Raw genomic sequence first — 26,229 nt, forward strand, 5'->3', positions numbered from 1 at the left:
TTCTTGCAAAAAAAAATGGCTTAAATATTGATCTGTTTCTCACCCACACCTATCACATCACTTCTGAAGATATGGATTTAACCACTGGAGTATGGATTATTTTTATGATGCCTTTGTGCTTTTTGAAGCTTCAACATTTTGACACCCATTCACTTGCATTGTATGGACCAACAGAGCTGAAATATTCTTCTAAAAATCATAATTTGTGTCCTGCAGAAAAAAGAAAAATCACACACATCTGGAATGCTATCAGGGGGAGTAAATGATGAGAGAATTGTAATTTTTGGGTGAACTATCCCTTTAACTTTGAAATACATTCTTTTGCCAATCAAAACATTGAAACACAAATTTAGGTAAAGTGAAAGCAGCGACAGCAATGCCAGGGCATCTGCAGACACAATGCAAAATTGTACGGATTGCCGGAAAAGAGTAAGTGAAGGCTAAAACAGAGACTAATGTGTCTCATAAATTACAGCGGGACCTTTCAAAATAGCCCATAAACAAACATAAGGAGCTATGTTTGAGTGTTGTTGCCTTGTGTGATCTCAGAAAGTAGTTTAGCCAGCACATAGCTCTTGTCTGGCAGGGGTAACTGGCTCGAAATTACATTACCAATTGCTGAGATAACAAAATGAGGCTATTTAATGAATAATTAATGATGGGAACCAAGCAAAATATGCAAGAGATATTCACCTCCCATGCACATCGAGTGGGGCTCAAAAAGTCCACATTAAAAATCTGGGATTTAAAATGTAATTTAAAATGTGAACCCTGAATTTAATTCAAAATTTAAACACGGAAATAAAGTTCAAGGTTTAGGATCTTAAAATCAATAAGAAATGAATAAACATAATATAAATAAGAACAATGTAAGATTCTGCAATGTATTAGGACACTAAATAAATTTCAAAAGCAAATTTGTGACCTGACAAAGTTAACTCCTTTGTATGAAAGGTCAGATTTCCTTGCTTCCACTGAAGCAAACTAGATGCTCTACGGAACATTATCAGATCATCCTGGGATAACATTGTTCACCAGGTTTAGCACAAACTGAAGACCATGCCTGCTCAAGTGCTTGCTATCATTAAAATGAAAAAGAGGACATACCAAATATGAAATTCTGGAATCCAAGTAAATTTTACAATTCAACTTTTCACTCAGATTGTTTACTGATACTACATTTGACATGAAAATAAGTATTAAAATAGAAAAATGCAAAACTAAAGCATTTGCACACTGACTTTTGAAGCCCACTGTGCATACAGTCTACTTATTTCATACATGTACACCTCACTCATACTTTATATAAATTTTTCTCTAACTCATATGCCACACACACACACACACACCTACCTACCAACGACCACCAACACACTCACAAGCAGTATTAGTAGGTGTCTGGTTCACTCTCAAAAGATCGAAAATAGCCATTCATAAACCACTTGTTTGTGTTTTCTTGTTCTCTTTATGTGGTTGACTATGACTCATGTCAGTCCTTTCATCAATGCTCTAGTGGAACCTAAGACTGGGAAGGTGAGTGTTCTTATGTGTATGATAGTCTCTAAGAGAAAGACAGAGACAGAGAAAGAGAGAGAGACAGAATGTCTCCGACCCTAAAGAACAATCTGTTGAGCAAGGCTCTGACAGTGACATGCATTTCACCTTGTTCTCGTCAAAAACATTGAAGACAAATGAGGCAAACTTGGTGGGGTCACCAAAGGGGAAGAACTGCTTGTAGATCTTCTGGAAACCTGCAGCATCAAGCTGACCACTTGGGCAATCTTTTATGAAGCCCTTGTACCTGGAAGAGGGAAAATAAAAACCATTTCTTTATTATTATTCCATAGATGGTTAGAAAAGTATTTGTTAACTCTCATGTGTTATGGTAAAAAGACACTCATGATACCACAGAGACTACGCATGTGGAGGCTCATGCTACTCTTCGTGATCCACACACAACTTACCACGCGCCCCATTGAGAGCGAGAACCACTAATCATGACCACAAGGAGGTTACCCCATGTGACTCTACCCTCCCTAGCAACCAGGCGAATTTGGTTGCTTAGGAGACCTGGCTAGAGTCACTCAGCACACTCTGGATTTGAACTCATGACTCCAGGGGTGGTATTCAGTGTCAATACTTGCTGAGCTACCCAGGCCCCCAAACTGAGCAACAGTCTTTATCGGTCTGTCCAAATACTGACAGACACATGATACAATTCGTAGTAGAATATTTGACGTCAAGCATCACCTGTCTTTCAGAGCATGTGCAAAATGCAGAGGCCAATTGTGGTTTGATTAACGTGTATACATGTTGGGCGAAACAGAGCAACAATCACATTATCTAGGTCTGTTTGTGCAACTTCACAAATATCTGAAATTAGTTGGACTGAAGTGTTTACATTTCATTTTAAAGACCAATTATTGTTTTAGTCAGACGGAAAATTAACTTTTTAAAGTGCATGTAAAAATGTTAATAAATTGGCAGTGAACTGAAGTCATATCAACTCTCATAGACCAACAAAATGAAATCTCCATCTCAAGAAATGGAGATGCTTCCTCTGTTTTAGATAAATGCCTGATGAAAGCTACTTTATAAAGTGGTTGGACTTCTGCTGAAATTGATCCCATTCTGCCAAATTACTCATAAGCAGCATCAAAATTTTTTTGCAACAATTCAAATGTGATCAAATTTCCCTCTGGCACTACTGATAGCATGTTGCATGTGCAACTGACACGGGTTCTGGTCCGATGGAAACCAGGAAGTAACCACATTTACAAATAATGGTGAGTGCAATTCAGAAGTTGCATTTTAGCTCTGAAATACAATTTTTACTCCACTTACGGTTCGGTTTAGGGCTGGGGATTTGGTCAGGTGATAAGGTGTATAAAATCTGCATTCCTGTTGACTGTATCATTTACAACAAAAAAATACAACTCACTTTTGGTACCACTTTGTGGAACAGGAGTTCAGCAGAACATTTATGCCAAATGCATTAGATGGTATTACACAGGGGCATAGATTCCAGGCGGGATGGGGGGGTAACCCAGATTTTTAGGAGAATATTTCAGCTCTGTTGGTCCATAAATGCAAGTGAATAGGTGCCAAATTTCTGAAGCTCCAAAAAGTACATATAGCCATCATAAAAAGAATACATACAATTCCTAATTAATGTCTTCTGACATGAAACGCTAGGTGCGTGTAAGAAAAATACATAATTTACACTTTTTTTTTAATAAAAATGTTCGCTTCCGGCCAGTTTGAGGTTCGTACATTGATGATGGTGGAGTTCCTCTGCATAGAAATTCATACATAGATCCCTTATTAGCAGCTGTTTCTATGGACCGCAGTACTTTTGACACAAAAGGAGTTTATGCATGGTTTGAGCAAGGAGCTCGGTCTGAGGCATCTCCTCCACTCACTCACATTCAAACAGATTCAAACGGGCTCTCCTTGTTCACTGTTCAAGATGCATGCAGTTTTATTTTTTAACTGCTAGAGGGCCAAAAGTTACAGTGTAGCTTTAACTGTAAAACAAAATGACATTAAAATAATTATTAAAAATAAAATGATAACAACGCAAAATACTGTATAGTTGACAGACTTTTTAGTGTTTTTTTCTTGGTGCGTGAGCACATAACGGAATGCATACGTTAATTTCAACCCATAATCAGAAATTGCAAGCAATTGTATGGCCTGTGGATAATTTCGTATATACCCGAATGTCCCTTAATGGGAAAAAGGTTCCCCACCCCTGACGTATTCAAACCAGCCGAATGAGGCATCTGTGTATGATTCTCTAAGATCCTCTGCTGTAAACAACACTGCGCTTCCATTTTTGTCATATTTCACGCATCAGTTCTCGCGTGAACTTGCCAACGTGCTTGACCTCGACCCTCGTGAGTTTTTTGTAAAAAGAGATGTAAATACTGATCTATTTTTTTTTTACACAAACTTAGTGTTTCACTTCAGAAGTCATTAATTAACCCACTGGAGTCAAATGGATTATGTTTATGATGGCTATATGTGGTTTTTGGAGCTTCAATTCACTGGCACCTATTCACTTGCATTTTATAGACCTACAGAGCTGAAATATTCTTCTAAAAATTGTGTTCTGAAGAAGAAAGAAAGTCATACACATCTGGGATGGCATAAGGGTAAGTAATTTATGAGAGAATTTTCATTTTTGGGTGAACTAATCCTTTAAAATGAGGAACATTAAACTGCCAAACACACACTGCACTTTTAGTGCTCCGCCAAAATAAAGGCTCCAGGTGAAGGTAAATACGTCAGAAAATGTTTAAATGAAAATAATTACATATCATTCTTCCATACATTTGTGCTCAAAAGTTTGCATACCCTGGCAGAAACTGTGAAATTTTGGCATTGATTTTGAAAATATGACTGATCATGCAAAAAAACTGTCTTTTAAGGATAGTGATCATATGAAGCCATTTATTATCACATAGTTGTTTGGCTCATTTTTAAATCATAATGATAACAGAAATCACCCAAATGGCCCTGATCAAAAGTTTACATACCCTTGAATGTTTGGCCTTGTTACAGACACACAAAGGTTTAAATGGCAATTAAAGGTTAATTTCCCACACCTGTGGCTTTTTAAATTGCAATTAGTGTCTGTGTATAAATAGTCAATGAGTTTGTTAGCTCTCACATGGATGCACTGAGCAGGCTAGACACTGAGCCATGGGGAGCAGAAAAGAACTGTCAAAAGACCTGCATAACAAGGTAATGGAACTATATAAAGATGGAAAAGGATATAAAAAGATATCCAAAGCCTTGAAAATGCCAGTCAGTACTGTTCAATCACTTATTAAGAAGTGAAAAATTCAGGGATCTCTTGATACCAAGTCAATGTCAGGTAGACCAAGAAAGATTTCAGCCACAACTGTCAGAAGAATTGTTCGGGATACAAAGAAAAACCCACAGGTAACCTCAAGAGAAATACAGGCTGCTCTGGAAAAAGATGGTGTGATTGTTTCAAGGAGCACAATACGATGATACTTGAACAAAAATGAGCTGCATGGTCAAGTTGCCAGAAAGAAGCCTTTACTGCGCCAATGCCACAAAAAAGCTCAGTTACAATATGCCCGACAACACCTTGATATGCCTCACAGCTTCTGGCACACTGTAATTTGGAGTGACGAGACCAAAATAGAGCTTTATGGTCACAACCACAAGCGCTATGTTTGGAGAGGGGTCAACAAGGCCTATAGTGAAAAGAATACCATCCCCACTGTGAAGCATGGTGGTGGCTCACTGATGTTTTGGGAGTGTGTGAGATCTAAAGGCACGGGGAATCTTGTGAAAATTGATGGCAAGATGAATGCAGCATGTTATCAGAAAATACTGGCAGACAATTTGCATTCTTCTGCACGAAAGCTGTGCATGGGACGCTCTTGGACTTTCCAGCACAACAATGACCCTAAGCACAAGGCCAAGTTGACCCTCCAGTGGTTACAGCAGAAAAAGATGAAGGTTCTGGAGTGGCCATCACAGTCTCCTGACCTTAATATTATCGAGCCACTCTGGGGAGATCTCAAACTTGCAGTTCATGCAAGACGACCAAAGACTTTGCATGACCTGGAGGCATTTTGCCAAGACAAATGGGCAGCTATATCACCTGCAAGAATTTGGGGCCTCATAGACAACTATTACAAAAGACTGCACGCTGTCATTGATGCTAAAGGGGGCAATACACAGTATTAAGAACTAAGGGTAAGCAGACTTTTGAACAGGGGTCATTTCATTTTGTACTTCGTTGCCATGTTTTGTTTTATGATTGTGCCATTCTGTTATAACCTACAGTTGAATATGAATCCCATAAGAAATAAAAGAAATGTGTTTTGCCTGCTCATGTTTTCTTTAAAAATGGTACATATATTACCAATTCTCCAAAGGTATGCAAACATTTGAGCACAACTGGATGTTCAATTAATGAAAACTGTGGAAAACATGACTTCATTATTTTAATGAGATTTTTTTACTTCATGCACTAAACATTTTGCATCTACTTGGCTACACTGGTTGTTTGGTTGAAATGATGCCTCTGATTAAAAAAAAAAAAAAAAAAGAAAAAAAACACTTAACTTGACTCTTTCTCTCTCCATTTCCTGATAAGGAACAAGAACTCCCATCTTAAAGGACAGAAGACTCTACTAACATATCATATGAGTCTGTTTACATACTCCAATTAAACAAGATTTCCCCACTTCTATGTTAGGAGGCAAGGCTTACACAAGCAAGGCAATTAAAACATACTGCCACTGTAGCAGACTTCAAAAGAAAATCTGAAGTCACTTCAGCAAGACTTCTCAAAAGTGAGATGAAGATGCTCATTAAAATATTAAAAGGACATCCATGCCTTTGCAGAGTCAGTATTGTGTTCAGTGAGTTTACTCAAGTGCAAAATTTCAGCACAGCAGCTATACTACTTTATGGTTCATTTAAGCAAGTGAGATTTCTTGTTTTTTGAAGCTGAAGTGTCATTTCTAGTGTCAGCGTGCTGTACTGCAAAAATTTGATTGTTTTTAAAAACTAATTACTCTCCCCCCTTCTGACATTGGTTGGGGGAAAAAAATAATCCAACGGACTAACCCAAACTCACTCAATCATTGGTTGAGCCAATGTTGCTGTGTCAGGCTGGTCAGGATACTCAAACAGAGCAATGTTTTGATCGTGCCACAAAGCAACAGTGTTAACACTTTTGGGTAAATTTCAACCTACATATAGCTTAATTAGTTGCATATTAAGCCAGGATAGTAGAAGTATTTTACCACTAAAAAAAGATCACACTTCATCTGTAAGGAGTCCAGTATTTATGTGTACCATAAAAAGACTTCGTACACAACACCACTAACAGATATTCCCACACACACAGTATCCAGGTATCCCGCAGAGGGCCAGGGTTTTGTATAACCTCCTGTGTCTTTTTGACGCCATCCTTTGGCCACATGCAGAGCAATGCCAACTGTGTAATGTCTGAACAATTGCCCCATTACGCCACACTGGTCAGGAAAATAACCTAGACGAGCACTGATGATTCACAAATGAATCTGGCTATTTTTATAGCTGAAACAGGAGCAAGAGAATAGAAAAGAGAAAATGTTCTCTGAAAGTATGATTCATGCATGATGCATTCATTGGAAAAGAGGTCTGTAGGTGGTGGTGGCTAGGAAGTGGAGTGTAGCACCCTCTCAGGGAGCCCTGAAAACCTTCTACCTCTCAACCCAACACATCAATGCAAACACACAAACACGCATTTGTTTTTTAATCCTTGTGGAGACTTTCCATTGACTTTCTATACTGAGCTAAAGATATTTTCTCTACTCTAACCCTACCCTTAAACCTCACCAACCTTTCTGCATTTTTACATTTTCATTAAGACATTATTATTAAGTATATTTATTGAGCCATTTCCATCTCAGGACCGTCAGCTCCCCATGTCAGAGATTTCAGGTCAGGGGAGTCTCATGATGAGGATGTCACCATAGCGACTTTTTGCCTGCATCATGAAAACATCTTTGTCATTCTGTTCTCGCCTAAATTTGGACAGAATCTCCCTAGGCTCAACATTCAGACTCGGTTGCAATTTGATTCATTATACTTATATTGGCGGCCAAATGTTTGGAATAATGTACAAATTTTGCTGTTTTGGAAGGAAATTGGTACTTCAATTCACCAAAGTGACATTCAACTGATCACAAAGTATAGTAAGGACATTACTGATGTAAAAAACAGCACAATCACTTAAAAAAAAAAAAAAAAAAAAAAAGTCATTTGATCAAATCTAGACAGGCCCCATGATCCAGCAGCCATCACTCCAACACCTTGAATAATCATGCTAAATTGCAAATTTGGTACTAGAAAATCACTTGCCATTATATCAAACACAGCTGAAAGCTATTTGATTCGTTAAATGAAGCTTAACATTGTCTTTGTTTTTGAGTTTCCACAGTATGCAACAATCTGGCATGTCTTAAGGTCAATATTAGGTTAAAAAAAAAAAAAAAAAAAAAAAGGCAAAAAAGAAACAGCTTTCTCTAGAAACTCAGTCAATCATTGTTTTGAGGAATTAAGGCTGTACAATGCTTGAAATTGCCAAAAAAAACTGAAGATTTCATACAAAGGTGTACACTACAGTCTTCAAAGACAAAGGACAACTGGCAAAAGGACAGAAAGAGATGTGGAAGGCCAGATGTACAACTAAACAAGAGGATAAGTACATCAGAGTTTCTAGTTTGAGAAATAGACACCTCACATGTCCTCAGCTGACAGCTTCATTGTATTCTACCCGCTCAACACCAGTTTCATGTACAACAGTAAAGAGAAGACTCAGGTGTACAGGCATTATGGGAAAACTGGGTAGAAATCAGGGCATTATATACACAGGGGTAAATGAGGAAATAAAACACAGGTTAGAACAATAGGGAACAGCTGGCAGTGATGAGGGCATTTAATTATGGGAAGTGTAGTCCGGGGGAAACAGATGACGGGCAAAACACCAAGCAAAACAACAGTGAATCATGACAGTAACAGGCAAGTAAAATGTAGTCACAATAATTGTATTTACATTACACTAATAAAGATATTTTAAACACCTAACCCCACCCCTACTCCTAAACCTACATAACAAGCTGATAAAAGTATAGTCACAATAACTGAATCCAAAAATGACAAAAAGAAAAAGCACCACAAAAGTATTCCAAATGACTCATGCTGCATTTAAAGTCCTCAGAAACCATACAATAGCTCAGTGTGAGGAACAGAGTGAAACTTAAAACAATAGTTTACACAAAAATTATAATTCTGTTCATTTACATATGCCGTCTCAAACTTTTATGTCTTTCTTCCTTCTGCAGAACACAAATGAAAATATGTATATGGAGATATGTGTATATACAAATATCCATACAATGCAAGTCAATGGGGTTTGAAACTTTCAAGCTACACAAAGGCAGGATAAAGGTAATCCATGTGACTAGAGTGGTTTAATCCATGTCTTCTGAAGTGATATGAAAGGTTTGGGGTGAGAACAGAGCAAAACTTTTTTTGTCACTATAGATATTGACATCTGCAGTATCTTTGGCATGATCATGATTTAAAGCTCAAATACATTTCCTTGCGTTTGATGTATGCGCAGAGCGCTGCCCATTGTGTCGCTGCCCAAGGATTACCTTTATGCTGCCTTTATGTCCTTTCTGGAGCTTGAAAGTGTTGGACCCCTTTAATTTTTATTGTATGGACAAACAGACACCATTTATCATTCAAAGTATCTTTATTTGTGTTCAGTGGAAAAAGAAAGTCATACAAGTTTGAGATGGCATTAGGGTGAGTAAATTAGATTTTACCATTGTTAATTAGTTAATTAGAGAATTACCATTTTTGGGTGAACTATTCCTTTGAAAACTGTCCTCTTCTAGAAGGCAGTCCCATCTCATTCAAAGAGTTGCATGAAATTTACCGACAGCGACATTTGCGTTTGACATCACTGACATCAAAGCTGTCATAACACTTCTTGATTTGAGACTTACAGCGGATGGGGATGCTGATTTTTGCATAAAGACATACATTTGGATCTGTTCCTCACAAAAGCCATCATAAACAGCCTCAGAACATAAGAACAGTGCACAAATAGCATGGATTATTATTATGATTATTTTAAGGTGCTTTCCTAATTTTTTGAGTCACAGCTCAGACATTCAGAAAATTCCCTTTATGTGCTTCAGCAAACAAAACAATGAGCAAATAAACAATAAATAAATAAAGCAATGAGTAAATGATGACAGAATTTTAAATGTATTTCGTTTTAAAATATAGCATTGAGTTAAGTATCTTTCATAATGAGTTTTGGCATCTGAGTGACATTTAAAATATGGACCGATGGTCATGGTGATGCAGGCAATGCACCAATTGGGACGTATTGGTGGCACAAGCAGAAATATTGACGTAATGTTATGAGAGTGTGCTGTTCAGGTTTAACTATCTTTGTGGGGACAATTTGTATCTTCTATCCCCCTGATTTGGTATTCAAACCCCTAAACCAGAAACCTTTCTGCCTTTAAAATTTTCATAAGATATAACTGAATTTATTGTAGTTTATTTAATTTAGTTTAATTTGGTTTATAAAGCCATATTTCTTATGGCAACCGTTGGCTGGTTCCAACAATGTGCTTTCAGTTTTTATTACCTTTGTGGGTACATTTGGTCCCCTCAGTTGGTTCACACATACACAAAATAGGATGATCACACTCTTCACAGGATTAAGCATACTTAGAGTGAGCATGGAACAAATGAGAGGGGAAACAGCATTTTGCTTTCCCCTAATCCGAATTGATTGCGGCTTAATTTAAGGGAGCCGCTGCTGTCAAAGCAATGCCTGCAGTTTTCTTTTTTTTTTAAATGTGAGACATGCAAAGCATGTTTCAAGTATTATGAGAATGAATGCATCTCATTCAAAAAAGACACTTTTAATGTTCAGATGTCAGCAAAACATTAAAACATATTTAACCCCCAAAAGCCTGTAACTAAAAACATCAGCTTTCATTCACTGTACACATCTTGTATTACAGCATCTAAACAGCAAGACTTTGATTGCTCAAAACACTAATGTTTCATGACTTTCTAGTTTCAGAAAAACTGACGGCCTCAATCTCTAATTATAGACTATTAAACTGTCCATACAAGTCACTTATTCAACCACTATGAATGACACCCAGCATTAGTCTACTCAGTCTGGTTCTCTGATGCACTGGCAGCAAAGAGCACTAATTACTCACCATTTGTTCCTCAATAAATTCCCTTGTCGTTGTTCACACAGCTGCACTGATGGTGGTTCATTTGACCATCATCAATGCTCAACCTCTCTGGCTCTTAACCTCTCTGAAGGGGAAACGCTACAGTAATCGGAAAAGGTCGGTGTTCATTGGTGTTACTGGAGGGAGTGATTTGATCAGGGGTTTACATAACAGACAGGATAATAATGTTGCAGTTAGATGTTTGTTTGTCTTGCTGTATGCTGTATGTAATATACCAATGTAGGGCATGTTCTTGGATCAACACCCTTGTTGATCATGGAACAATGCTGCAATAAACAAATCAGCTTTTAAAGGGGTCATGAAATGCTATTTTTTTAATAACTGAATTATCTTCCCTGAGGTTCACTGATAATGTCAGTAAAGTTTTTTGCACAAAAACTGTAATAGTGTCATGGTCCTGTCACTCTGTCAGTCTGGGTTTTTGTCTGACAGGACCGTGGCATCATTGTCCCATGTCTGTCTTGTGTTTCGTTGTCTGTCTTTGTGTGAGTGCACAGTTTCGGTTGTATTCCCTGCCATGCGCTCTTCGGTCTGTCCTGTTTCATGTCCGGAGCGTGGTGTCTAGATTCCGACTTCCCTGCCTGGTTCATTTTCGGTCTGTTTTGGGGTACGGACACTCATGCTCCATATTCTGTGTCTGTCTCTCGTGACTACGGACACGTTGCACTCGTTTTGCACTGCGTGCCTGGGTCGCAAGCTGTCTTCACATTGTGCTGAGGTTTGGTCACTTTGTTCTGAGATTTCAGGTTTGTGTGTGGCCAAACTTTTACATAGGTGTCCTGTCTTGTTTTTGTCGCCTGTTGCGTGCATTGCATGGCATTTGCCTCACAATATACGCTTGGGTTTCTTTTAGTGTGAGAATGTGTGGCATTGCTTTGTTTGGCATTACTACGCATTCTCTCATCTTGTTTGTCGGTTGGCATGGGCATATACTGCCTCATTGTCTTGGCGATGTGTGCTCATGCCATTCGGGTGTCTTGTGAAACAGCACTCCTGGCCACACAGGCCGTTCCCCAGTCGCTGCCAGCGCTCCCAACCACGGAGGCCATTCCCCTGTCACTGCCAGTGCCCACAACCACTGAGGCTGTTCCCCTGTCACTGCTCACAACCAAGGAGGTCATTCCCCTGTCACTGCCAGTGCCTACGGCCACAGAAGTCATTCCCCTGCTGCTGCAAATGCTCCCAGCAATGCAGGCTGTGCACCAGTCGCTGCCAGCGCTCTCGGCCACAGAGGCCGTTCCCCAGTCGCTGCCAGAGCTCCTGGCCATGGAGGCTGTTCCCCCCTCCCCTGCCAGTTCTCATGGCCACGGAGGCCATTCCCCAGTCTTTGCCAGTGTTCACAGCCATGGAGGATGTTCCCCTGCCGCAGCCAGTGCCCGAGACTTCCATGTCACCCCCTGAGCCTTCCACAGCTCCGCCCCCTGTGCCGCTCCCTCCTGAACCCTTTCCAGCGGCCGCCGTCCAGTTCACTGCCCCCTGTCCAGTGGCCACCACCCAGTCTGTTTCCCCCTGTCCAGCGTCCGCCGGCCAGTACTGTGCCACCTCTGCCCTGAGGCCTCCTCCCAGGCCGCCAGACCACCCCTTGCCCTGAGGCCTCCTCCCAGGCCATCAGACCCTGCCTTCGTCTTGAGGCCTCCATCCCAGAGTCAGCACCTGAAGCCTCATCCGTCCCAGAGCTAGCACCTGAAGCCTCGGCCATCCCAGTGCCAGCGTCCTCCGTCACGAAGGCCATTCCCAAAGCAATGCTCCCGGCCGCCTGGAAGAGGAGGCGAAGGGCTCCTACTCCCCATTCGCTGCCAGTGCTACCTGCTACACAGGCCGTTCCCCAGTCGCTGCCAGCACTCCTGGCCATGGAGGCCGTTCCACAGTCGCTGCCAGCGCTCCTGGCCATGCAGGCCACTCCACAGTCACTGCTAGCGCTCTCGGCCACAGAGGCCATTCCTCAGTCGCTGCCAGCACTCCTGGCCATGGAGGCAGTTCCCCAGTTGCTGGCAGTGCTCCCAGCCACGGAGGCCGTTCACCATTCTCTGTCAGTTCTCACGGCCACAGAGGGAATTCCTCAGCCTTTGCCAGCGTTCACGGCCACGGAGGCCATTTCCCTGCCGTGGCCAGTGTCCGAGCCGTCCATGGCTCCGCCCCTGAGCCTTCCATGGCTCCATCCCCTAAGCTGCTCCCTCCTGAACCCTGTCCAGCGGCCACCATCCAGTTCACTGCCCCCTGTCCAGCGGCCGCCACCCAGTCCGTTTCCCCCCATCCAGCATCCGCCACCCAGTACTGTGCCACCTGCGCCCTGAGGCCTCCTCCCAGGCCGTCAGTCCCCCCCTTTGCCTTGAGGCCTCCTCCCAGACACCAGACCCTACCTTTGCCCTGAGGCCTCCTCCCAGTCTGCCAGACCCTGCCTTCGCCCTGAGGCCTTCTCCTAGGCTGCCAGACCCTGCCTCCACCCTGAGGCCTCCCCCAGGCCACTGGACCCTGTCCCTTTTCTTAAGTTCTCTCCCTGGTTCCCTGCCTTCTTGTTGTGTTTTATGTTAGTGCTCATTTTTCTGTCTTGTGTATTGTTTGTTGTTCCGGTTTTGGGACGCCGGGGGGTACTGTCACGTGGCATAATCGTCCCATGTCTGTCTTGTGTTTTGTTTTCTGTCATTGTGTGAGCACACAGTTTCGGTTGTATTCCCTGCCATGCGCTCTTCAGTCTGTCCTGTTTCATGTCTGGAGCATGGTGTCTGGATCCTGACCTCCTGTCTGGTTCAGTTTCGGTCTGTCGGGATCCAGACACTTATGCTCCATGTCTGTCTGTTATTGACATAGGTGCATTGCACTTATGTCATCTTGGCAGCATGCACTCGTATTAATAGTTTATGTCTGTCTCTCGTGAACACGGGTGCGCCTCACGTCGCGCTCGCGTTGTGCTTCGCTCCCGGGTCATGAGCTGTCTTGTGTTTCATGTCCAGTGCGTGGTGTCTAGATCCAGACTTCCCTCTGTGGTTAAGTTTCGGTCTGTGTCGGGGTCAAGACACTCATGCTCCATGTGCTGTGTCTGTCTCTCGTGACCGCGGATGCGCATTTCGCTCACTTTGCGCTGTGTGCCCGGGTCGTGAGCTGTCTTCCTGTTGTGCTGAGGTTCGGTCACTTCAGTCTGAGATTTCAGGTTTGTGTGTGGCCGAACTCTCGCAAAGGTGTCCTGTCTTGTTTTTGTCGCCTGTTGCGTGCATCACATGGCGTTTGCCTCACGATGTACACTGCCGTTCAAAAGTTTGGGTCACTTGACTGAAATGTTTCTTATGATCTTAAAAACCTTTTGATTTGAAGGCGTATGTTTAAATGTTTGAAATTAGTTTTGTAGACAAAAATATAATTGTGCCACCATATTAATTTATTTCATTATAAAACTAAAATTTAATTAAAAAAAAACAAAGTTTTTGAAATTGATGACTTGGACCAAATAATAAAGAAAAGTAGCCAATAAGTGCCCAACATAGATGGGAACTCCTTCAATACTGTTTAAAAAGCATCCCAGGGTGATACCTCAAGAATCTGGTTGAGAAAATGTCAAGAGTACATGTCTGCAAATTCTAGGCGAAGGGTGACTACTTTGAAGATGCTAAAATATAACACAGTTTTGATTTATTTTGGATTTTGTTTAGTCACAACATAATTCCCATAGTTCCATTTATGTTATTCCATAGTTTTGATGACTTTACTATTATTCTAAAATGTGATAAAAATTATAATAAAGAATGAGTAAGTGTTTCAAAACTTTTGACCGGTAGTGTATATCCTCTAGTTTTGCCCATTCATTTGTCAGTCGTTTAGTGGTTTGTTGTGATGTTTATCGTTATTGTTTTGTTCCACTCCAGCATTTATTATTAAAAGACTTAAAGTATTTACTCCCAGTGTCTCCTCTCTTCCTCTCCACCAACCCAACGTTACACCCTCTCTGTTTACGATACAAACTAAACACCAGCTCCTGCAGGGAAAGACAAATGTCAAATTATATGTTCTGCTGTTTAATTGTTACTACCGGGCAAAGACTACGATGCAAAGAAGCTGGCTGATTAATGCACATTAGTGCATATAAAAATGGTTAGTTATACGCATATAATAAATAAAAGCCCCAGTGCAGGGGATTTCATGTGGCAGCTATATGAACTGCCCGCAGCAGAATGTCTGGGTCTAGGATGAGAGGACAAAGAATGCTGTAGACTAAAAACCAATGAGAATGTAATTCTGTCAGGCTAATGTAATAGTTCTCTAATTCAGTTTGAGAGCAGGAGGAAGTTGGTCATCTCTGTTCCATTGCATTTCAGAGGAGTCCAGATATGTATAGACAAACTGAGATTGGAAAATAAAGATAAAAATCACAACCACACAAAAAGATATTTAAATATCCAGTGTGGTCTTTAAGTTTGGGTCCACATGAAAATCTGGGATTCATCTAATTTAAACCTGGAACACAACATTTTAGAATTTTTAAATATTAAAAATAAAGAAATGCCATGACATGTAATAAATATGAATTATTTAAGATTCTGAATGTTTCTACATTGGGGAAAATGGGAAAACTCAGGACATTTGCTAAATCTTATTTATGATCTACACAACAACATTGTGTTTCTCTTCTTAACTTGTTTTCTTTGCTTTTGATCAATGTAATTCTCTAAAATGTGCTCTCTACAAGATTACATTACGTAGGGTGAATGTGAACCAGTTAGGTATATTCAACAACATGGGCAAAGGGGGTCAGACGGAATACATCTTAGAGTGCTACTGGAGGGAACAATACTTGCTGCCAAACAACAATAAAGGCATTTTAACTTTCGTACTAGAAGTAGTGGCTTGGACTTTTTTCTAATTAGCTTTGGCAAGGGAATTTATAGTTCTCAGCATGCTTTGCATTTGACTTGATGTAGAGAGTACAAATGTTGAAATTAGGTGTTATTTGGGGGGGGTTAGCAAGATGAGAAAAGTGGGAGACTTAACAGTGTTTAATGTTATTTTGGGATTAAGAACCAATTCTGTTATGCTGGGTTACCATTGTGGTGAAGAGTAGAGTTTTTGCTTAGTTTGAGGTAGGGCTGCACAGTTATTTTCGAATTTGCTTTTAGACACGATTTTTTTTTTTTAAGGTTGTGCATAAAAAATACTAAAAATGCTATAGTTAGATACGTTGTCAATCCACCAAAGGTTGAATAAGGAAGAAAAAAGAATTCACACTGGTAATATTCTCATATGATTGTACACAGTGTGATTGTAGCTCAACTTTGTCCATCAAGCATGTACACGCCGGCTAAATCAGACCTTAACTGGCCTCTGCGTGCGCATGTTGATGAACGGTCTCCTTTTTTCTCTTTTTACCTATAATATAGCGTTAATTACGTGACAGTTACGGGCACTTTATATAAAATAAATAGGCTATGTATGGGAGAATCAAACATCCACCACTCCTTTTACCATGATGATTAATATAAATGATGATTCGATGATTGCAATCGATGATTAAGATAATTATTGATTTTCTCTGTGACGTGTTTCAAGTGTACTGCATCTATAGCCAACATTTGGCAAGAGAACTTGATGAGTTGAATTGTAATGATAAATTATTTCAGATTGCTGAGCTGCTCAGTGTGTAACGCTAGAGGGCGCGTCTCTAACTGCAGGGGTTATACAAATTGTTTGATATACAATGAGTAGTTTCTAGATAAACTTGATAATATATAGATATTGATTTCTAGATAACTTTCTAGATAGACTTGGCTTAGATAAAATGAATACCTACACTGTCTAAGAATTATTTAGCAGTTTTCTTATTCTATTATTTCTGAAAATCTGGGTTTATTAGATTTAAATTTATTTTACATTTACACTCTGTTGACAACTTCCCCCTGTGGTGCACTTTTTTGTGCATTTTTCTTGGACACCATTGTTTCCTACACTGTAAAAAATTGCCAGGATTTCACAAGATTTAACAGTAATTTCTTACAATTAAATACTGTATTCAGAATTTTACAATGAAATCAATGCAAGCTAGGTCATTTTCTGTCACAAACAAATTGTGTTTTGTTTGAAGTCACCATTATGGTGTTCAGTGTTCCCTTGAATGAGACACTAAAAGTTATTTAATTCAGTTGGATTTTCTCCCAGTTGGAGCAATTCTGTTTAAAAACACAATTTATTTTACTGTGAACTATGGAGAAAATTAATCAATACAGTGGTTGACTTTATGTTGGACCATGATGTGTAGTCTGCAGTATATGATACATTTGAAAGTAAAGAAACTGTGAGATTTTCAATGAACATAGAGAGAGGGATATCTGCTTGGCTAAATTGGTTGGTTAACCAATTTAATTGATTAAATCTCCCATGAACTTTTAGAAAAAAGAAAAAAAAAACTGTCAACCTGACATGCACAGATATCAACACTCGGCATATAAAACTCAACGATGGTGACAATTAACAAACACTGTATATAAAAAAAATACTGATATAATTGTGATTCTACAATGCCGCTCTGCTATATTACAGTAATATCTTGGTCCTGTTCACTGTGAAGTCACAGTATACAGTTGTCTTTTAATTTTAATAAATTGAAGAAATACTGCTGTAAAATATACTGTAAACGTCATGCACCTAGTAGCCAGGAATTTACTGTAAACTCAAACCAAAATGTTTTACAGTGTATAATGAAAAGAACTTTGATTTCCCTAACCAGGCTGCTTTGCTTTCCAATAATGAACATGTTATTTGAATCATGTTGGAGTACATTTAAAAGTTGAAAAAATCAAATTGTGGATCGTGAATCATCCACAAGTAAAAAAAATTAAATAAAAAATAAAGATTTTTTTTTTTTTTTTTTTTTTTGCCATATCGCTCAGCCCTAGGTCAAACTATGTGTTACAAAACTCAAAGAGCAAAAACTACTTAGCATTTATCATGTTAATGTATTGCTAGCTAAAAGTTAGCTAACTAGCATAAACTTTTAACTAGGATGAAAGGACAAAGAATGCTGTAGACTAAAAACCAATGAGAATGTAATTCTGTCAGGCTAATGTAATAGTTCTCTAATTCAGTTTGAGGGCAGGAGGAAGTTGGTCATCTCTGTTCCATTGCATTTCAGAGGAGTCCAGATATGTATAGACAAACTGAGATTGGAAAATAAAGATAAAAATCACAAACACAAAAAGATATTTAAATATCCAGTGTGGTCTTTAAGTTTGGGTCCACATGAAAATCTGGGATTCATCTAATTTAAACCTGGAACACAACATTTTAGAATTTTTAAATATTAAAAATAAAGAAATGCCATGACATGTAATAAATATGAATTATTTAAGATTCTGAATGATTTCTACATTGGGAAAAATGGGAAAACTCAGGACATTTGCTAAATCTTATTTATGATCTACACAACAACATTGTGTTTCTCTTCTTAACTCTCTACAAGATTACATTACGTAGGGTGAATGTGAACCAATTAGGTATATTCAACAACATGGGCAAGGGGGGTCAGACGGAATACATCTTAGAGTGCTACTTGCTGGAGGGAACAATACTTGCTGCCAAACAACAATAAAGGCATTTTAACTCTCGTACTAGAAGTAGTGCCTTGGACTTTTTTCTGATTAGCTTTGGCAAGGGAATTTATAGTTCTCAGCATGCTTTGCATTTGACTTGATGTAGAGAGTACAAATGTTGAATTTAGGTGTTATTTGGGGGGGGGGGGTTAGCAAGATGAGAAAAGTGGGAGACTTAACAGTGTTTAATGTTATTTTGGTCTTTTAACTAGGGCTGTCATTCGATTAATATTTTTAATCGAATTAATTACATGATGTCCCGATTAATCAAATTAATCACAATTAATCGCATTTATAAATATTTGCTGAGAAAGCCTTCAAATAACAATAATTCAATATGTAACAAAGAAATAATATATATATATTATTATTATATAAATAGTTATCTTTAAATATTTACTATATATATAAAATATTATTTAAAAAAATTTAGATAATTAAAATGCATTACATTATTGTGGCAGAGGAGTTAAGTATTGATAAGACAATACAAAAAGTGGCTTTAGAATCCAGTGTATTGTTTATTTGCATATTATTGAACACAAGTCAGTCATTGGCATACAATTCACAGCAATCAATTTTGTAAGTGAATTTGTCAATCAGTCAGAGATTTATTATGAGAGCTTGTCTAAGGACCAGTCAGTGTACACCTGCATCAGACGGATGCTTTTGGAGCATCTCACTTTGGTTGCGTTGCGTCATAAATCTAAAATTTTTAGGTTGCTGTGTCAAGTAAAACATAATTTAATACTTAGAAGAACATGTCTTGAGATCCCTTAGTTCGGATTTATGCTCCATTAAGCTGTGTTTTGAACGCAAGAACGTGTTCTCAGTGTTGTCTGCCGAAGGGTTGTTTTGTTTTCTGTATAAGGTGTGCGTTGCTTATAAAGTTTCGCTTACTGCCCCCTGGAGAAAACAGGTGGTACTTCAAGCTTGAATTTCTCAGGAATCTTCCTTATTATGGTCCGGGGACATGATTAATTGCGTAAATTTTTTTAACAGGTTATTTTTTATAAAATTAATCATAATGTATTAACGCGTTAAATCGACAGCCCTTCTTGTAACATAAATCAGTAATGTGACACAAAAATAATGTCATTTAAAAATAACATTATTCCATGCTTTTGAAATAATGTGATCAAATTATGTTTTCTGACAAAGAATAAATGAGCTAAACCAAGAAGAAAAAATATGTTCCTTTGAAGAAGGTCAGCTTTCCTTGCTTCAGTCAAAGCACACAAGGCGATTTTTGGAACTATCAAATCATGCTGTGATACAACGGACCATCAGGTTTTCCTTCTTGAGTCTCCAACAACTTGAGTATGTGTTGATATTTAAGCAAAAAGGGGAAATATCAAATAGTGAGAAATTCTGAAAATCAAAACGTTTCAGTCATATTGTCATGCTGATAATAATTTTAATCATAATTTGTAATGTATTTTTTTATTTTTAATAACTTAGATAAAAATATAATTTAATACATTTTCACTACTGGTCTCAGACTTTCTGACCCATGTATACATAAATGTCCCTTTTTCAGGACACTGTATTATAAAGATAATTTTGTAAAAATCCAAATAACTTTACAGATCTTTATTGTAAAGGTTTAAACAATGTTTTCCATGCTTGTTCAATGAACCATAAACAATTAATGAACATACACCTGTGGAACGGTCATTAAGACACTAACAGCTTACAGATGGTAGGCAATTAAGGTCACAGTTATAAAAACTTAGGACACTAAAGACACCTTTCTACTGACTATGAAAAACACCAAAAGAAAGATGCCCAGGGTCCCTGCTCATCTGCGTGAATGTGCCTTAGGCATGCTGCATGGAGGCATGAGGACTGCAGATGTGGTCAGGGCAATAAATTGCAATGTCCGTACTGTGAGATGCCTAAGAAGCGCTACAGGGAGACAGGAAGGACAGCTGATCGTCCTCGCAGTGGCAGACCACGTGTAACAACACCTACACAGGATCGGTACATCCAAAAATCACACCTGCGGGACAGGTACAGGATGGCAACAACAACTGCCCAAGTTACACCAGGAACGCACAATCCCTCCATCAGTGCTCAATCGGCAATAGGCTGAGAGAGGCTGGACTGAGGGCTTGTAGGCCTGTTGTAAGGCAGGTCCTTACCAGACATCACCAGCAACAATGTTGCCTATGGGCACAAACCCACCTTCGCTGGACAAGACAGGACTGGCAAAAAGTGCTCTTCACTGATGAGTCACAGTTTTGTCTCACCAGGGGTGATGGTCGGACTCACGTTTATCATCGAAGGAATGAGCGTTACACCAAGGCCTGTACTCTGGAGCAGGATCGATTTGGAGGTGGAGGGCCCGTCATGGTCTGGGGCGGTGTGTCACAGCATCATCGGACTGAGCTTTTTGTCATTGCAGGCAGTCTCAACACTTTGCGTTACAGGGAAGACATCCTCCTCCCTCATGTGGTACCCTTCCTGCAGGCTCATCCTGACATGACCCTCCAGCATGACAATGCCACCAGCCATACTGCTCATTCTGTGCATGATTTCCTGCCAGGCAGGAATGTCAGTGTTCTGCCATGGCCAGCAAAGAGCCCGGCTCTCAATCCCATTGAGCACGTCTGGGACCTGTTGGATCGGAGGGTGAGGGCTAGGGCCATTCCCCTCAGAAACGTCCGGGAACTTGCAAGTGCCTTGGTAGAAGAGTGGGGTAACATCTCACAGCAAGAACTGGCAAATCTGGTGCAGTCCACGAGAAGGAGATGCACTGCAGTACTTAATGCAGCTGGTGGCCACACCAGATACTGACTGTTACTTTTGATTTTGACCCCCCTTTGTTCAGACACACATTAATCCATTTCTGTTAGTCACATGTCTGTGAAACTTGTTCAGTTCATGTCTTAGTTGTTGAATCTTTTTATGTTCATACAAAAATGTACACATGTTACGTTTGCTGAAAATAAAAGCAGTTGAAAGTGAGAGGACATTTCTTTTTTTGCTGAGTTTATATTTATATCTATATAATCTATCTATATGTATTTATACTCATCTTCACCCAAATGAGAAGTCCCTAAATAAGTCCTTGTAGATTTACTCATGCTTTTCACTTCTGAGTTCTGTGGATCACACAAGTACTGTGGATAAAAGCGTGAAAATAAAAGCAGCTCTTTTCACCTTAAGCTCTATATCACTTCAGTAGCATTATCCATCCTCAGGAAGGATCCTCAGGGGATGATGGATACTGAAAGTCAACAGTACTCAAAGAGATGGGGTGAGATCTCTTAGGCAGAAAATTATCCAAAGTACACCTAGCTCACATCCCACTGCAGCCCTACATACACGTCCTTCGTCAATGGTTTTATGTTGCTAGCAGCATTGAAAATGAGTCAACAATTTAGCCTGGCAAACACCCAGGCACACACAGTGCCTGTGCTGGGCTGACCTTGGGCTTGCCAGAAAAGGTGCCAGTGCTTTTTATCTTTGAGGAAAAAGGCTCAAAGTGCTCTGTTTGCAACCGCTTACACTGAGAGACACAATGTGTATATAACACGCTACTGGCCTTAAAATGAAATGCTCTACTTATAAGAACAGTATTCAGCCATCAACTTTTCATAGCCACTCATGCCAGCAGATATAAGAGAACAGGATAATAACAGTTTATAGAGAGATCCACTATAACATTACTGTCAAATTTGTGTTTCAAGGGTAGAAATGGAAATATTTTTCCTGGAAAGCACAACTACAAAAATATAAGAGGAAAGACTGCTGTGTTGAGTGGCCAAAGCAGATGGAGGTATACAAGTAAGCTGTACTTAGTGTGCCAAAACAGACAACAGAGTGATGAGAGGAGAGATGGAGGATAAAGACACAAAACAGGGGATGATGTTTAGGGAAAGACAGAAAACAAACAAGATGGATGGACGGACGGACAGACAGACAGATAGATAGATAGATAGACTGATTTACCATTGCTGGACCTCTTTCTCTGTAACTGTGGGGAAAACAAGGAAGAACACAATGAACATGTTAATACTGATCCACATGAACACAACACATTACTCTCATCTGTACATTCTAAGAGGCAGCTTTCACTACTAGACCCCAAGAGTCCCTCCCCAAACAAACATGAAGAGAATAATAAGTGTGATTATCCGTCCATTCCTATGATGACAACAACTTCAGCTGTATGTTGGCAAAGATATATGTTGATACAGCATGTTATTTGGTAGGCCTACTTACACAAAACACCATGTAGCATGTTTTGTTGACCATTTAATTAGAGTTTCTTACAATCTGTGCAATAAACATGAACTGAGACAATTCTTCATTCAATTAACATATTCCTCCTAGTGATACATCCTGTTCTCCCTGGGCATCCCATCGCTATGGAACAGGCAATTTGACTAATTGAGTACAGACGTGGGCAACCTCATAAACTAAACAGGGATTTTGCTTTTATTTGCCAAAACAAAATCTTGTTCCTTCACGCAACAGATGTCATTTTAGGTAAAGAATTACTGTATAATGAGTAGGCTACATAAATCTGTACCCACACAACCCAAGTGCTTGGATTGCGCAGTTATATCGTTGCTGGGAAACAGGAGTAACCTAGAAGCTTGGTAAAATTGACCGAAAAATTTACATAACAAAATGACCCAGTACCTGTAGCCAGCAACATGCAGCATGGTTTTAGATTAGATCTTCCATTCCTGGAAAAAGTCATGTAAATAAATATAGCCTACATCTAATTCTGCTGTAATTCATTGTACTATTTGTCTAGTGGTTTGGGAATTGATGATTTGATGGTAATCTGGGAAGCCATCAACAGTGAAATATAGTTGTTCCCTATCTGTCACTCACTCGACATTGTGTCGATGTAGTGACACTAGGGGTCACTCTTGGGAGCCCAAGACACCTCTGGTCTTTGATAAAAAGCCAATGAAAATTGGCGAGTGGTATTTGCATGCCACTTCCCCAGACATACGGGTATAAAAGGAGCTGGTATGCAACCACTCTGGGCGCGACCCACACGTAGGCAGCTTTCGTGGATGGTTCATGTTCTCACTGCGAGAACATGACCATGGCAACGTTGCAGTCACGGCTTGCTTTCGTAAGTAAGCAAGCCACCCCAGCGGCTCCCCGCCTCGGTCCTTCTACCTATGGGTTTGAGGCCAGCACGGCTAGCACTGGGGGTGATTTGTGGACCCCAATGGGATCGCCTCCGCCGGGTATCCCCCGGCGGACCTCCCATTCCCCAGCACACTCGTCTGCCCCAGTCGGGCTTCCGGATGAGTCCGCCAGCTTGTCTCACGGCGAGTCTGGCCTCTTGTTCAGAAACCGTGAAGATGATGAGCTCTCGAGCGCAGCATCGGATAGCGGGCTTGTCCAGTCGGACGCAAATGCCTCAGTTGGGCTCCCACCCTTGGGGACAATTGCCAAGTCACAGGCTGATGCAGAGATGATGGACATGCTTTCCCGGGCGGCCGCGAGCGTCGGGTTAGAGTGGAACCCTCCGCTCTCCCCTGAACCCTCGCGGCTTGATGATTGGTTCCTGGGCTCGCGGCACCACTCAAAGTAGCCACACTCTGCTCCAGTGCCTTTCTTCCCAGAAGTGCACAAGGAGCTGACGAAATCATGGGGGGCACCTTTTACTGCCCGGCCCCGATTCCTCAGTTCCCCCGCCCTCACAACCCTCGATGGCAGGGCGGCCAGGGGCTATATTGCAATTCCCCCAGTGGATAAGTCGCTCGCGGTGCACCTATGCCCGCAGAGCACCACCACCTGGCGCGGAAGCCCTAAGCTCCCGTCCAAGCCCTGTAGGTTCCCGTCGTCCCTGATGGCTAAAGCCTACAGCGCTGCTGGACAAGCCGCCTCTGCCCTGCACGCCATGGCTCTCCTGCAGGTCCACCAAGCCAAGGCGCTAAAAGAACTGCACGAGGGTAGTTCCGCCCCAGATCTGATGCAGGAACTGAGCTCGGTGACGAAGGTCGCAGCGCGGTCACTCGGGCAGATGATGGCCACATTAGTGGTCCAGGAATGCCACCTTTGGCTCAACCTGGTCGAGATGTGTGAGGCCGACAAGACACGGTTCCTTGTTGCCCCCATTTCCCAGGCTGGCCTATTCGGGGACACCGTCGAGGACTTTGCCCAGCAGTTCTCGGTGGTGAAGCAGCAGACGGAGGCTATCCGGCATATCCTGCCCCGGCGCAGCTCAAGATCCCGCACCCCATCTGCCCGTTGCCAAGGGCGTGCCCCTGGGTGACTGCACCGGCTCCGCCGCAGCCCGCCCCTTCGGCCCGGCCCCGGCGTGGAGCCCACCGCAGAAAGCAGATGCCACCCGTTTCACAGTTGGCTGCTAAGAACCCACGGAGGTCATCAAAGTGCCCCTGAGATGGGCGACCCAGGGTCGAAGAAACCCATTCACCTGTAGCTGGTAAGAAGACCACTCCATCCCCCGGTGGAGGGCCGGGTGGAGAATCTTTTGTTGCCTTTTTGTTTGATTTCGCCGCATGCCCAAGTGGCTGCGGTACCCAACAGTTCAGCAAAAGAGCAGTTTCCTTCTTCCCTGGGTCACATACCCAGTGTGCACGGTCGTCATCATGACTACCGTCCACGGGTTTTTTTCCTTGCAGGATTGGCGCTCCAGCGGTGGTCTTCCCGCCCCTGAGCGCCCAGCTGTGGCACACAGCCGCCCCCGATGTGGCAGTCCCCACGGGTTACGAGGACAGGCCTCTTCCTCCCCCGTCCCAGGCTGTTCTGGGGGGCCGCCATAGCAGCACACCACGACGCAGTCGACAGTAAGTCCTTAGGGAAGCACAACCTGATCATCAGGTTCCTGAGAGGTGCCAGGAGGCTGAATCCCTCCAGACTGCGCCTCGTTCCCTTATGGGACCTCGCTGTAGTTCTTCAGGGTCTACAGAGAGCCCCCTTTGAGCCTTTGCAGTCAGCTGAGCTTAAGGCACTCTCCTTGAAGACTGCCCTCCTGACTGCGCTCACTTCCATCAAGAGGGTAGGAGACCTGTCAGTTCTCTGTCAGCGAAACATGCCTGGAGTTCAGTCCTGGCAACTCTCACGTGATCCTGAGACCCCGATTGGGCTATGTGCCCAAAGTTCCCAAGACCCCTTTTAGGGATCAGGTTGTGAACCTGCGAGCGCTGCCCCAGGAGGAGGCAGACCCAGCCCTGTCGTTGCTGTGTCCGGTGCGCGCTTTACGCATCTATTTGGATCGCACACAGAGCTTTAGTATCTCTGAGCAGCTCTTTGTCTGCTTTGGTGCACAGCGGAAAGGAAGAGCTGTCTCCAAGCAGAGGATCACCCACTGGCTCACTGACGCCATAGCTATGGCATATCACGCCCAGGACATGCCGCCCCCGGTAGGGCTACGAGCCCAATCTACCAGGGGTGTAGCAGCCTCCTGGTCCCTGGCCAGGGGTGCCTCTCTAACAGACATTTGCAGAGCAGCAGGCTGGGCAACACCCAACACCTTTGCAAGGTTCTACAACCTCCGGATGGAACTGGTTTCGTCCCAGGTAGTCGCATGCAATACAAGCGGATAAGCCCGGGATAGCCGGCCAGGTGTATCGCTTGCACATAGCGCCTTCCACCTCTTTTGAGCTGAAGACGTGCGCCATTAATTCCCAGTAGCGTTCACAAACTATGTTCCCTGGTTGACTTCCTCCGAGTCCTATGGCAATCGAGTTTTCAGAGAGACTCGCTGCCGGCTCAGTACACGTGCTAACTAAGAGTCCTGTTCTGGGGTAGGTGCTCTGCATGTGGTGGTTCCCTTTAAGGCAAACCCCATGCGATGTATATCTTCCGCTAATTCGTTT

General features: G+C 41.7%; 1 protein-coding gene across 2 annotated transcripts in view; it reads right to left on the bottom strand.

Annotated features, from left to right (window-relative positions):
- Positions 1 to 26,229, bottom strand: part of LOC127424388 (neuronal calcium sensor 1-like) — a 74,332-nt gene that overhangs the window by 21,781 nt on the left and 26,322 nt on the right. For both annotated transcript variants that reach the window (XM_051669548.1, XM_051669549.1), the window contains exons 3-4: positions 22,367 to 22,391; positions 1,663 to 1,801 (exon numbers count right to left, since the gene is read on the bottom strand). In XM_051669548.1, the coding sequence (XP_051525508.1) occupies positions 1,663 to 1,801; positions 22,367 to 22,391 (164 nt within the window). The remainder of the gene's footprint in view (positions 1 to 1,662; positions 1,802 to 22,366; positions 22,392 to 26,229) is intronic.

The sequence above is a fragment of the Myxocyprinus asiaticus genome, chromosome 33, assembly GCF_019703515.2.
Source record: "Myxocyprinus asiaticus isolate MX2 ecotype Aquarium Trade chromosome 33, UBuf_Myxa_2, whole genome shotgun sequence".
NCBI classification, from domain to species: Eukaryota; Metazoa; Chordata; class Actinopteri; order Cypriniformes; family Catostomidae; genus Myxocyprinus; species Myxocyprinus asiaticus.